Here is a 12,161-nt window from a genome sequence, read left to right as displayed (position 1 = left end):
TACTCTAGAAGCTACTAAGCACGGTGGATTAAAGCAATGGTTCTTACCATCCTTTTGTGTCACAGATTCCTTTAAGAACCTGAAAAAAGGTATGGGCCCTTTCACTGGAAAAAGGTATATATACTTAGACACAAAATTGTTGCTTAAAATTGCCTCGTTAAGGAGTAAGATGGGAAACAACTGCAACAGTCCAGTAAGACATGATGAGGCCTCCACTAAGCCACAGGAGCCAGGACAGAAAAGATGTGAGAAATAGAAACATGGTTGAGTGTTATCAACAGATGTTTTCATCAATTGGATTTGAGAAGTGAGGGACAAGTCTAAGACAGTTCACTCCCGGGTCAGTTTGTGGTTTAGGCAATTGAGTAGAAAGTAGTGTCACTGATGGAGAGGCACAGGCTTCCGCAGAAAGGATGGGTTCAGTTTGGGAAATGTCAAGACAAAGGTGCCTTTAGGACATCCAAATAAAGAAGTTAACCAGGAGGCTAAATATGCTCTACCTTTTGATGATTCTTGTACTTGGTCTCTTGCCCTGATATTATACAGATAGACTCCTAAATCTCTGTGCAACACTTCTGAATTGAGACAAGTATATCCCCCATTTGCAGAAAGGGATCCAGAGATGGGAAAAGAAATCAAACTTCACACACCCAAAATTATTTCACAAATTTTTTTTTTTTTAACAGCTTTATTGAGGTCGATTTACATACCAAATTTTTTTACTAAAAGAATAGATTTTTATTAAGCGTTGTAAGTTTCTTTCCATCCGCATTAACAGAACAACAGACCAATTTCCATCACAGAACAACTCCTGAGGCATTCTCATTCCTTTCTGAAACTCTTCCATTAACTCCTGCAGTTTCCCCAAAGAAGCATCCATTCAAACTTACATTAATAAACTATGGAGCTTTTGTGGTGAGGTGGGCCAAAAAGGCAGGGAATTTGGAATCTGGGAATGGGAAAGAGAAATACATATTATCCATCCACTAAACACACTGTCAAGAACACAGGAGAGGAGATAGTAATACAGGAAAAAAACAATGAAATAATTTTTTTACTTTTGTCAATAACATCATTTATCAGGGAGCACTAAAAGTCACTGACTCCTTGCAGTTAAAGTTTCTTTACCTAGTGTGTTATTCTAAAAATAGAATAGAACAGATTAGGAATAGAATAGAATAGAATAGAATAGAATAGAATAGAATAGAATAGAATAGAATAGAATAGAATAGAATAGAATAGAATAGAAAGTAGGAGGGGAAGTGCCTTCTGGGAAGCAATTAAAATGAAGTCATCAGATTTGGCCGGGTTATGAGAGATTAATAAAATCTGAAATATTTATTTTGCTTCATTTACATGAAAATTCACTAGTCATTAGTTACTACCAACACGGACAAAAAGAGCATCCATAAAAGTACAGGGGCAATGTCAAAAGCTGAAATGGGCACCCTAGCACAGGGGATTTTTTTATTTTGCTTTTAACTTGGAAAAGATGATTTTGTAAAAAATGACTTTATATTCTTAGAACATCAAAATAACCTCTGACAATATTCAAGATAATTAGCAGTAACAGGGGAATAGGTGCACTGAGCTCTCTACCTGCACCAGCAGACTACTGCAATAAGCCAAGGGAAAAGAAAATAGAAAGTCGAATAAGATGCCAAAGTCACAGGATGGAGAAAAATATAAGATGACACGCAATGAACAGTGAAAACTCAACCCCCTACCCCAAACCCCAAGCATATTTAGGAAATATGCATCAGGAAGTGAACAAGTATAATGATTAAACCTTAGTAGAATTATACTAACTACTTTAAACTGTGGTCTACTTGTACTGACTTTTCAAAGGTGGGTGGGTCGTAGAGGCTGTAATGGTAATACTGACATGCCCACAGGAGCCTTGTAAGGTTCCAAAGGACTGGATCACCATAACCAAACAGCTACCCCCACATTCTTTCTACCCTACATAAGCACTCCTGTCCCCCACCCTCCATCTCAACCACCCTCCGTAATGCCTTGTTCGACTGTTTTTCTCAGTGATCAAAAAAAGTTAATGTGACTTGGCCAACAATGTCAGAAATCAAGATGGAGACAAAAATCAAATGTCACTAGCCAAAGCGAGTACCAATTCTTGGGCTTTAAAGTCTACCCAAAGTCCTACTGGCTCAGAATGAAAATGATGCAAGTGAGCAGAAGTTTGTCAGGCCTGGTCCAGACCACACTGGACTAGTCACTGACTAAGAGTAGGAGTTATAAGCTGATCCCAAGACACACCAGCAGAAATAAAAAACTGCAAGTCCTTGGGGATCAGTGACTATACACAACCAGAGTGTTCTGCTTATGGTCCTACAATGTAAAGGGGTCATTTGTGGGGGTTCCCAAATGACTTTGTTCAAGAGAGGTCACATCACAGCTAGAAACGGAACCTCAAGTGAAGGATGACAGTCTCTTCAAGTGGTGCAGCAAAGATCAGACTCCACCTTCCCACAATTTGTCCTCCAATTAGAAAAAGTTCATCTCCTAGTAATGAACCTTAGTTTTCCTGGCTTCTAAGTTGTGTATTTTGTCAGATAAATAAAAATCTAGGAATATGGCCATTTATGGTTCTTTCTTGTAACCTTCCGAACCCAAAATGCTGAATCCAAATAAAAATCAAGGTTGGAGATGACCCACTTGTTTCACCCTGGGCTAGGGGAGAAAAGTTGTGGAAGGAAGAAAAGCCTTTTGGCAAACTGGAATCATCCCTGCCAAAGCAGCAATTTTACCTCTCACAGTGAATGCCTACAAAGTAAGAAATTTTCTTAATGGTGTGAGAGTTAACAATACTGTCATCTGATTGTGTCAGACAGATTCAAGATGCACAGAAACAGCAACTGCAAACAGTATTTTAGCCATTTTAAGTCCAAGTGCTTCCTATTAGAAAATGGAGATATAGGTTATCTCACAGCTCAGTGATGCTGGTTGCTCTTAGAGCTCCAAAGGATTCATCCCTCTGTGGCTCCAGAAAGAAAATTCCAAGCCATGTAAATTTACTACTATCCCTTCCTTTGCTGGACATAGAAGTCCTACCTTCAAGATGTTGTGAAAGGTTGGGCAGGTCCAAGAGAAGAAGGGGTACCACATTAGGGGAGCTGATTCCAAAGAGGAGGTTTCTGTATACTTTGTTTCTACTTCTGTCTGGTTAAAAGTACACTCATGTCATCTTTCTTTGGTTTATGTAAGAAGTATCTGGGCAGGGGTCAAGGCATTCCAGGGCTCCCTCCCCATGAAAATCATGGCTTCTCTTAATCTGGGACAGACCAGAACTAAATAGTCTGATGCTGTTTTCAATTTCCTATGATCTGGTCAGTGTAAGTGGGCAGTAAGCAAATAGCCTTCTGGTTGTCTGGGCAAAAATCACCAAGGACCTGCTGTGGGTTAAGGTGCATGGGGTTTTTCAAAAGAACCCTGCTAGAAGATTAGTCAGTTCTATTTCTGTAGAAATGGTACTTCTTGGGCAAGAATACCACAAAGCCCAAAAGGAGGTATGTGAGGCTGGAAGCCTCAATTCCTGAATGAAGACATAATGCTAATTTATTGCAAGCCATGTTTCCCTCCCTCATACTTAGGCTGTCCAAGGAGGGAAACTGGAAATGCAAGGTTGTCTCAAGATTATCTCCAGCAAGGAGGAATAGCCTCTTTATCCTGGGCAGATCCTGGTCACACAGGAGGCTGAGAATCTTTTAATAGAATTCTTCTCAAGGCCCAGGCCAGAGTCCTCTAAAGTCTTCCTTGCAAAGCAAATGAAAAGATCCAGTAGTCAGAATGTCAATGAACAAATGAAACAATCTAGGCGTGTAAAATCAAATAGTTTCCTCACACTTCCCTACCCTATCTTTCCAAAGCTAGTCCTCTCTCCTTCAGGGATTCATGTCAATCACTTCTAGCCTGAAACCAATTTGACCCTGGAGTTCCAGAAGAGATTTCCTCCAAATTGGCTGAAAGCCCTTTCAAATGGTAGTCACCTCCCATCCCCCCCTTTTCTCTCCAAACCTTCATAAGGAAATGCCCAACTCTTCCCAATCCCATTCCAACCTCCTGTTTTCACCATATGGGATGTGAGGGCTCTGTTCAAGATAAAGCTTGTAACAACCCAAGAGTTTGTTGTTCTGAACAGGCAATTTCTGGAAAGTACTTTTTGTCTGATTTAGAGAAGCCCATCCAACTTCTCATAATTGTGATGGGCTGTGACTTAGTAAGAATTTCAGATTTAAAGTGTGGTCTTTTGAAACCTTCCACTCCATAGCAGTGGAAGCATTTCTGGGAAATTGAGTAAATCCTCTGGGACATCAGCATGTATGTATGTGTATATATATATACACACATATATACACACATACACACACATATATATAAAATATGTATAGATAAATAGATCTGTCTCTTTATATAAAGGGTATGTGTATGCATATACACACATTCATATATACACCCACCCACACATTCACACACACACGCGTGCGCGCACAAACACACACACACACACACACACACACACACACACAGAGTCTTTTGAATCCCTTTCGTACTCAAGTTCATTACACTGATTCCCACCCTTTCATAGTGTGGGCAGTAGGGAGTGAATGAACTGTGCCACATCTTCTATTTTACAAACAATGCACTGGTTGAGAGGCAGGAAAAATCTGCCCAGTACTTTTCTGATTCACTTGAATCTTCCAGTACAAAGGCCATTGATAATTTTTTTGAAGTGTATAAAAAAAAAATAATACTACCTTACTTTTCTGAAAACATCTACCTATCTGATTGTCAGGCCAAAGCTAGAGGTGGTGGTACAAAATCCAGGGGTAGGTAAGTTGGAAGAAGGAGTGAAGAAGAGGTGGATACCACTTCATAGAAAAACAAAAACAAAAACAACAAAACCTCAGGAAGCCACAGCTGTTCCCACAACCTCATAGGTTTACCATGTAAGTCTGTGATAATGAGTATCATTATAAATACTCAGAAAAACCAAAGCTGGAACTTTTCTATAGGACCTTATGTGATGACACCCAATTTCTGACAGCTACTGCCTTACTAGGCTCCCAGAGGAGATAAATAAACTATTGGTGCTATGTATTCAATTTGAGACTAGGAGCTAGTCTTACTGCCATTCATCTTTGACCAGAACTTCTCCAGAAACAGACCACTGAATCTGGAGTCCCAGAAAAAGGCAGGGAAGGGGAAAAGATGGACAAAATAGGACATCCCACCAAAATCCTGGAGAAATCTAGGGTAAGCATTTATATCCTCCTCCAGCTTGGGCCTAAAATCAGAAAAGTAAAAGTTTTTCCCTCTTCCTGGTTTGGTGAAGCCATCTTCAGCTTGTCAGTCCTCTTTCCGTTGTGCCACAGTTTCTAGCTTTTGCTCTTGTAAGTGGTTCTTCTCCCTATTGTTCATAGGGAAGTAGCGGTTACCATTATTACACTCGTTGCTGTCTCTGGATAAGGCACATTGTGATGGAGCTGGAAGATGATAATCACTCTTCTCTTCCTTGATCAATGCGCCACTGTTTCCATTTACCTGGGAGCGAGACCGACCTTGATGAAGCTCCAGGGATTTAGAAACTCCATCTGAAGAGCCCTGTTAAAAACAGAGGTACTCAGTGGAAATGGGAATCCAGACTGGCTGACCCTTCCTAAGCATATTCATAAGCTAGCCTGAGAAAGCGGCTTCAGTTCTTCGAAAACACCAGAAGACCTCAAGCTGGTTGATAACTAGTACATTCTTTTTTTTTTGAGAGAGAGTCTCGCTCTGTCGCCCAGGCTGGGGTGCAGTCTGCAATCTCGGCTCACTGTAACCTGCCTCCAAGGTTCAAGCAATCCTCCCACCTCAGCCTCCTGAGAGTAGCTGGGTTTACAGGCGCCCACCACCACGCCTGGCTAACTTCTGTATTTTTAGTAGAGACGGGTTTCATCATGTTGGCCAGGTTGGTGTCGAACTCCTGGCCTCAACTGATCTGCCTACCTCAGCCTCCCAAAGTGCTGGGATTACAGGTGTGAGTCACTGCGCCCTGCCGGATACCTAGTACATTCTGGTATTATCTTGAGAAGTTAGGGTGAAAACATATAGACCCAACTGAAATCCAATGGCAATGACAACACAATAATGACACAGCTACTTTTCCTTTTTTTTATACAGGGTCTTGCTCTGTCACCCAAGTTGGAGTGCAGTGCTGCAATCCTGGCTTACTGCAGCCATGACCTCCTGGGCTCAAGCCATCTTCCCACCTCAGCTCCCCCAAGTAGCTGGGACTACATGCGTGCACCACCACATCTAGCTGATTTTTGTATTTTTTGTAGAGACAGGGTTTCACCATGTTGGCCACACTGGGCTTGAACTCCTGAGCTCAGGTCATCTGCCCGCCTCAGCCTCCCAAAGTGCTGGGATTACAGGTGTGAGCCACTTCGCCTGGCTGACGCTGCTACTATTTACAAAGCTTAACAATATGTTTTTCTAATACTATGGGGATCCTAAATGGTAGATATGATCATGCCCCATTTGCTGATGAGGAAGGTGAGGCTCAGAAAGATTAAAGCAACTTGCTTAAGGAGACACAGATACGAAGTCGTGGGGCCAGGATTCTACTCCTCTAAAGTCTATTCTCTTAACTGCCATGCAACACTGCCTAATGCTGACAACTGGACAGGCAAATGAAAGAAAAGGAAAAAAACACAGAAGGTCTATGTGCAATATTCCACAGAATCTTTCCTTTCTTTTTCAGACAGAGTTTCGCTCCTGTTGCCCAGGCTGGAGTGCAGTGGCACGATCTCAGCTCACCCCAACCTCTGCCTCCCGAGTTCAAGCAATTCTCCTGCCTCAGCCTCCCAAGTAGCTGGGATTACAGGCATGTGCCACCATGCCTGGCTAATTTTGTTTTTTAGTAGAAACACAATTTCTCCATGTTGGTCAGGCTGGTCTCAAACTCCTGACCTCAGGTGATCCGCCCAACTCAGCCTCTCAAAGTGCTGGGATTATAGGCGTGAGCCACAGAATCTTTCACAACTAAAAACAATCACCTGGTTTTTGTAAATCCCAGGAACATGATAGCTATTGCTAATGATATGAACTACATTACCTTGTGCAGTGCTGGCTCTTAATGAATGGTGCTAGGAATAATAACAGCTTCTGACTAAGTGGTTGAACATGCCACATACTCTGTTGTTCCTTTTACAGATAAGAAAACTGAAGCTCCTAGAAGGCCAAGGCAGGCAGATTGTTTGAACTCAGGAGTTTGAGACCAGCCTGGGCAACATGGCAAAACCCCACGTCTACAAAAATTACAAAAATTGGCTGGGCATGGTGGCATGCACCTGTGGTCCAAGCTACCCGGGAGGTTGAGGTGGGAGGATCGCTTGAGCTTGGGAGGTCCAGACTGCAGTGAGTCATGACTGCACCACTGCATTCCAGCCTGGGCAACAGAGATCCTGTCTTAAAAAAAAAAAAAAAAAAAAAAAAAAAAAAAAAAAAAAAAAAAAAAAGAAAAGAAAAAGAAAAAATAAACAGGCTCAAAAAAGTACAGACTTTACTTTTAGTCCTCATATAACAACTCTGCAACATAGATACCAATTTCTCCAATTTTATAGATGAGAAAACTAGGGCAGAGAGGCTAAGTAACTTGCCCAAGGTCACAGAACTAGTAAGTAGCAGAACCAGATTCAAAGCTAGATCATTTGGTTCCAAAGTCTGTACAATATGGGGCTTACTGTGAAGTATTGTCCAACAACCTGGAAATAACATGAAACTAGTAACAGCCATACAAATGGATGGAATTAGCCACCTGAAGGAGTCAACAAATAAATCAAAACATTACAAGTAAGTCACTTAAGAATTTAAGAACAGGCGGCCAGGCGCCGTGGCTCACGCCTGTAATCCCAGAACTTTGGGAGGTCGAGGTGGGTGGATCACAAGGTCTGGGGTTGAAGACCAGCCTGATCAACATGGTGAAACCCCGTCTCTACTAAAAATACAAAAACAAGTAGCCGGACGTGGTAGCGGGCACCTGTAATCCCAGCTACTCAGGAGGCTGAGGCAGGAGAATTGCTTGAACCCAGGAGGCGGAGGTTGGGGTGAGCCGAGATCGTGCCACTGCACTCCAGCCTGGCGACAGAACGAGACTCTGTCTCAAAAAAAAAAAAAAAAAATTTAAGAACAGGCCTGGCTGGGTGCAGTGTCTCACGCCTGTAATCCCTGCACTTTGGAAGGCCAAGGCGGGCGGATCATGAGGCCAGGAGTTCGAGACCAGCCTGGCCAACACAGTGAAACCCTGTCTCTATTAAAAATACGAAAATTAGCCGGGTGTGGTGGTGGGTACCTGTAATCCCAGCTACTTGGGAGGCTGAAGCAGGAGAATCGCTTGAATCTGGGAGGCAGAGGTTGCAGTGAGCCAAGATCGTGCCACTGCACTGCAGCCTGGGCACTTTGGGAGGCCAAGGCAGGCAGATCAACTGAGGTCCAGAGTTCAAGATCAGCCAGGCCAATATGGTGAAACCCTGTCACTACTAAAAATATAAAAATTTGCTGGGTGTTGTGGTGCATTCCTGTAATCCCAGCTACTTGAGAGGCTGAGGTAGGACAATTGCTTGAACCCAGGAGGTGGAGGTTGCAGTGAGCTGACATCGCGCCACTGCACTCCAGCCTGGGTGATGGAGCAGGACTGTTTTTTAAAAAGTAAAATTAGGCCGGGCGCGGTGGCTCACGCCTGTAATCCCAACACTTTGGGAGGCTGAGGCAGGCAGATCACGAGGTCAGGAGATCGAGATCACCCTGGTGAACACGGTGAAACCCCGTCTCTACTAAAAATACAAAAAAATTAGCCGGGCGTGGTGGTAGGCGCCTGTAGTCCCAGCTTCTAGGGAGGCTGAGGCAGGAGAATGGTGTGAACCCGGGAGGTGGCAGAGCTTGCAGTGAGTGGAGATTGCGCCACCGCACTCCAGCGTCGGCAACAGAGCGAGACTCTGTCTCAAAATAAATAAATAAATAAATAAAATTTAAAAAAATAAAATAAAATTACAAAAAAAAAAAGAATTTAAGAACATATAAAACTCTTGTGGCCTAGGAATAATCTCAGGAAGACAGGATTACAGTGTAACCAGATTTAATAAGCTGGAACATTTTATTAATTATCTCATACTCTTCTTTTTCTGTCCTGATTGAAACAGAAAAAGAAGAGTCAAAAAGGAAGTCAGCAGCAGCTCTGTCCAGAGAAGATGGCTTGCTATAAACCAAGCTGAAATGAGGATTTCCTTGGCTAGGTGACCTCTAGAGCAGATAACAGTGTCCACAGCCATCTTAGCTAAGAGAAACTTAAGATCACCTACCATCCCTTGTTTTCTCCCACTTTCATCATCTGTAAAATAGAATAAGAGTATCTACTTTGTAGGTTCCTATAAGGATTCAATGAGACACTACATATAAAGTACTTAGAACATGTGTGTTTGGCACAGTGTAAGAATTCAATAAATGCTCACTAAGGCTGGGCACAGTGGCTCATCCCTGTAATCCCAGCACTTTGGGAGGCCGAGGCAGGCGGATCACCTGAGCTCAGGAGTTCGAGACCAGTCTGGCCAACACGGCGAAACCCTGTCTCTACAAAAAATATAAAAATTAGCTGGTCATGGTGGCGTGCACCTGTAGTCCCAGCTACTCAGAAGGCTGAGGCAGGAGGATCACTTGAGCCCAGGGGTTTGAGGCTGCAGTAAACTATGATTGCAACACTGCACTCCAGCCTGCGTGACTCATTAAAAAAAAGCTAGCTAATATCATTGTTCTGATTCCATGCCCCCAAGCAAACTTCTGATACCACAGCCTCTCTTGTAGCTTGCCCTTAGATAAAGAAAGCTCTAGTAGTAATGGTTAAAGGCCTGTACGCTAGAGTCAGCCACACCTGAGTCTGATGCTTGTCTCTAACAACTAGAGTTGTTATGCTATATTGGAATTAGCATAGCATAGGGCTTTGGAATCAGTTAGCTCAGGCTGTAATGTCAATTCTGACACTGACTTGATAGATAATTTGGGGCAAGATACTTCATTCTTCTGAGTCTCAATTTCCTCCTGTTTAAAATGGGGAACAGGCCAGGTGTGGTGGCTCATTCCTATAATCCCAGCACTTTGGGAGGCCCAGCTTGAGGCCAAGAGTTTGATATCAGCCTGGGCAAATGGCAAAACCCCATCTCTACAAAAAATATTTAAAAATTAGCTGAGTGTGGTGGCTCACCCCTATAGTCCCAGCTACTCAGGAGGCTGAGGTGGGAGGTTTGCTTGAGCCTGGCAGGATGAGGCTGCAGTGCACTGCACTTTAGCTTGGGTGACAGAGTGAGACTCTGTCTCAAAAAATAATAATAAAATGGAGAATAATAAATACTTCACAGGGTATTTATGTGGTTTCAATGAGCTCACGTGTTTGTAAGAGTAATTAGAAGAGCAAATGTGTGATACATTGTGATAACTATTTCTTATCGTAAATCAGTTCTTTATCTCTCACCACCTTCTTCCCTCACCCCTTAGCCATATTCACACAGCTATTTCTATGATCTTGGTTAGTGTGAATCAACCACTAAGAGATAGATCTACTCTTATTATACCAAAAGTATCAGGCTTTTCAGACTGTATGCCTGATGACCAGACCCTGAATCCCGGTGAATTCATCAAGGCTATACTGTCTTATGAGAGCCTATCTGGTGATTAGCTTTCCTTCTAGGTGCATCCTTTTTACCTTACTGAGCAGCTTCAAGAAAAAGGTGAGAAGCTTTAACAAAGTCACTGTTCTCTAGCTTTGGAGTGCATTATGAAATGCTTTGCGTGGGAGACTTACTATCTAGTTCCATTTTTGTCTAGAAATAACATTAAAGCAAATTTATCTTCTTTGAGGAAACATTAGATGATGGGGATTAACATGGATGCAGTGAGGGCTGGCTGTATACAGAATAGATTTAGGATTGAGAACTGATGACAAAATTGCCCAGGATTAAAGACTACATGTAGAATGTCTAGAGGAGGCTTGGTAGAAAGTAGGTACTCGGAGGGGCGGAGCAAGATGGCCGAATAGGAACAGCTTCAGTCTCCATCTCCCAGCGCGAGCGACACAGAAGACCGGTGATTTCTGCATTTTCAACTGAGGTACTGGGGTCATCTCACTCGGGAGTGCCGGACAATCGGTGCTGGTCAGCTGCTGCAGCCCGACCAGCGAGAGCTGAAGCAGGGCGAGGCATCGCCTCACCTGGGAAGCGCGAGGGGGAAGGGAGTCCCTTTTCCTAGCCAGGGGAACTGAGACACACAACACCTGGAAAATCGGGTAACTCCCACCCCAATACTGCGCTGTAACACCGGCACACCGGAGATTATATCCCACACCTGGCCGGGAGGGTCCCACGCCCACGGAGCCTCTCTCCTTGCTAACACAGCAGTCTGCGGCAATCTAACCGCAAGGCAGCAGCGAGGCTGGGGGAGGGGCGCCCGCCATCGCTGAGGCTTAAGTAGGTAAATAAAGCCGCTGGGAAGCTCGAACTGGGTGGAGCTCACAGCAGCTCAAGGAAACCTGCCTGTCTCTGTAGACTGCGCCTCTGGGGACAGGGCTCAGCTAAAGGAGCAGAAGCCTGTGAAACGCGAACGACTCTGTCTGACAGCTTTGAAGAGAGCAGTGGATCTCCCAACACGGAGGTTGAGATCTGAGAAGGGGCAGTCTGCCTGCTCAAGTGGGTCACTGACCCCTGAGTAGCCTAACTGGGAGACATCCCCCACTAGGGGCAGTCTGACACCCCACACCTCACAGGGTGGAGTACACCCCTGAGAGGAAGCTTCCAAAGCAAGAATCAGACAGGTGCACTCGCTGTTCAGCAATATTCTATCTTCTGCAACCTCTGCTGCTGATACCCAGGCAAACAGGGTCTGGAGTGGACCTCAAGCAATCTCCAACAGACCTATAGCTGAGGGTCCTGACAGTCAGAAGGAAAACTATCAAACAGGAAGGACACCTATATCAAAACCCCATCAGTACGTCACCATCATCAAAGACCAGTGACAGATAAAACCACAAAGATGGGGAAAAAGCAGGGCAGAAAAGCTGGAAATTCAAAAAATAAGAGCGCATCTCCTCCTGCAAAGGAGCACAGCCCATCGCCAGCAAC

At 43.9% G+C, this 12,161-nt stretch overlaps 1 protein-coding gene across 2 annotated transcripts in view; it reads right to left on the bottom strand.

Annotated features, from left to right (window-relative positions):
• Positions 1 to 710: 710 nt before the first annotated feature.
• FAM120C (family with sequence similarity 120C) overlaps positions 711 to 12,161 on the bottom strand; it is a 129,656-nt gene continuing 118,205 nt past the window's right edge. The window contains exon 16 of one of the 2 annotated variants that reach the window (XM_023202478.2): positions 711 to 5,619. In XM_023202478.2, coding sequence (XP_023058246.1) covers positions 5,365 to 5,619 — 255 coding nt within the window. In that variant the 3' untranslated portion in view covers positions 711 to 5,364. The remainder of the gene's footprint in view (positions 5,620 to 12,161) is intronic. The other variant, XM_023202480.2, reaches the window with a different exon arrangement.

This window comes from Piliocolobus tephrosceles, chromosome 12, assembly GCF_002776525.5.
Source record: "Piliocolobus tephrosceles isolate RC106 chromosome 12, ASM277652v3, whole genome shotgun sequence".
NCBI lineage: Eukaryota > Metazoa > Chordata > Mammalia > Primates > Cercopithecidae > Piliocolobus > Piliocolobus tephrosceles.
The sequence above is the reverse complement of the archived record's forward strand: the minus strand, read 5'-3'. Positions and strand labels throughout refer to the sequence as shown.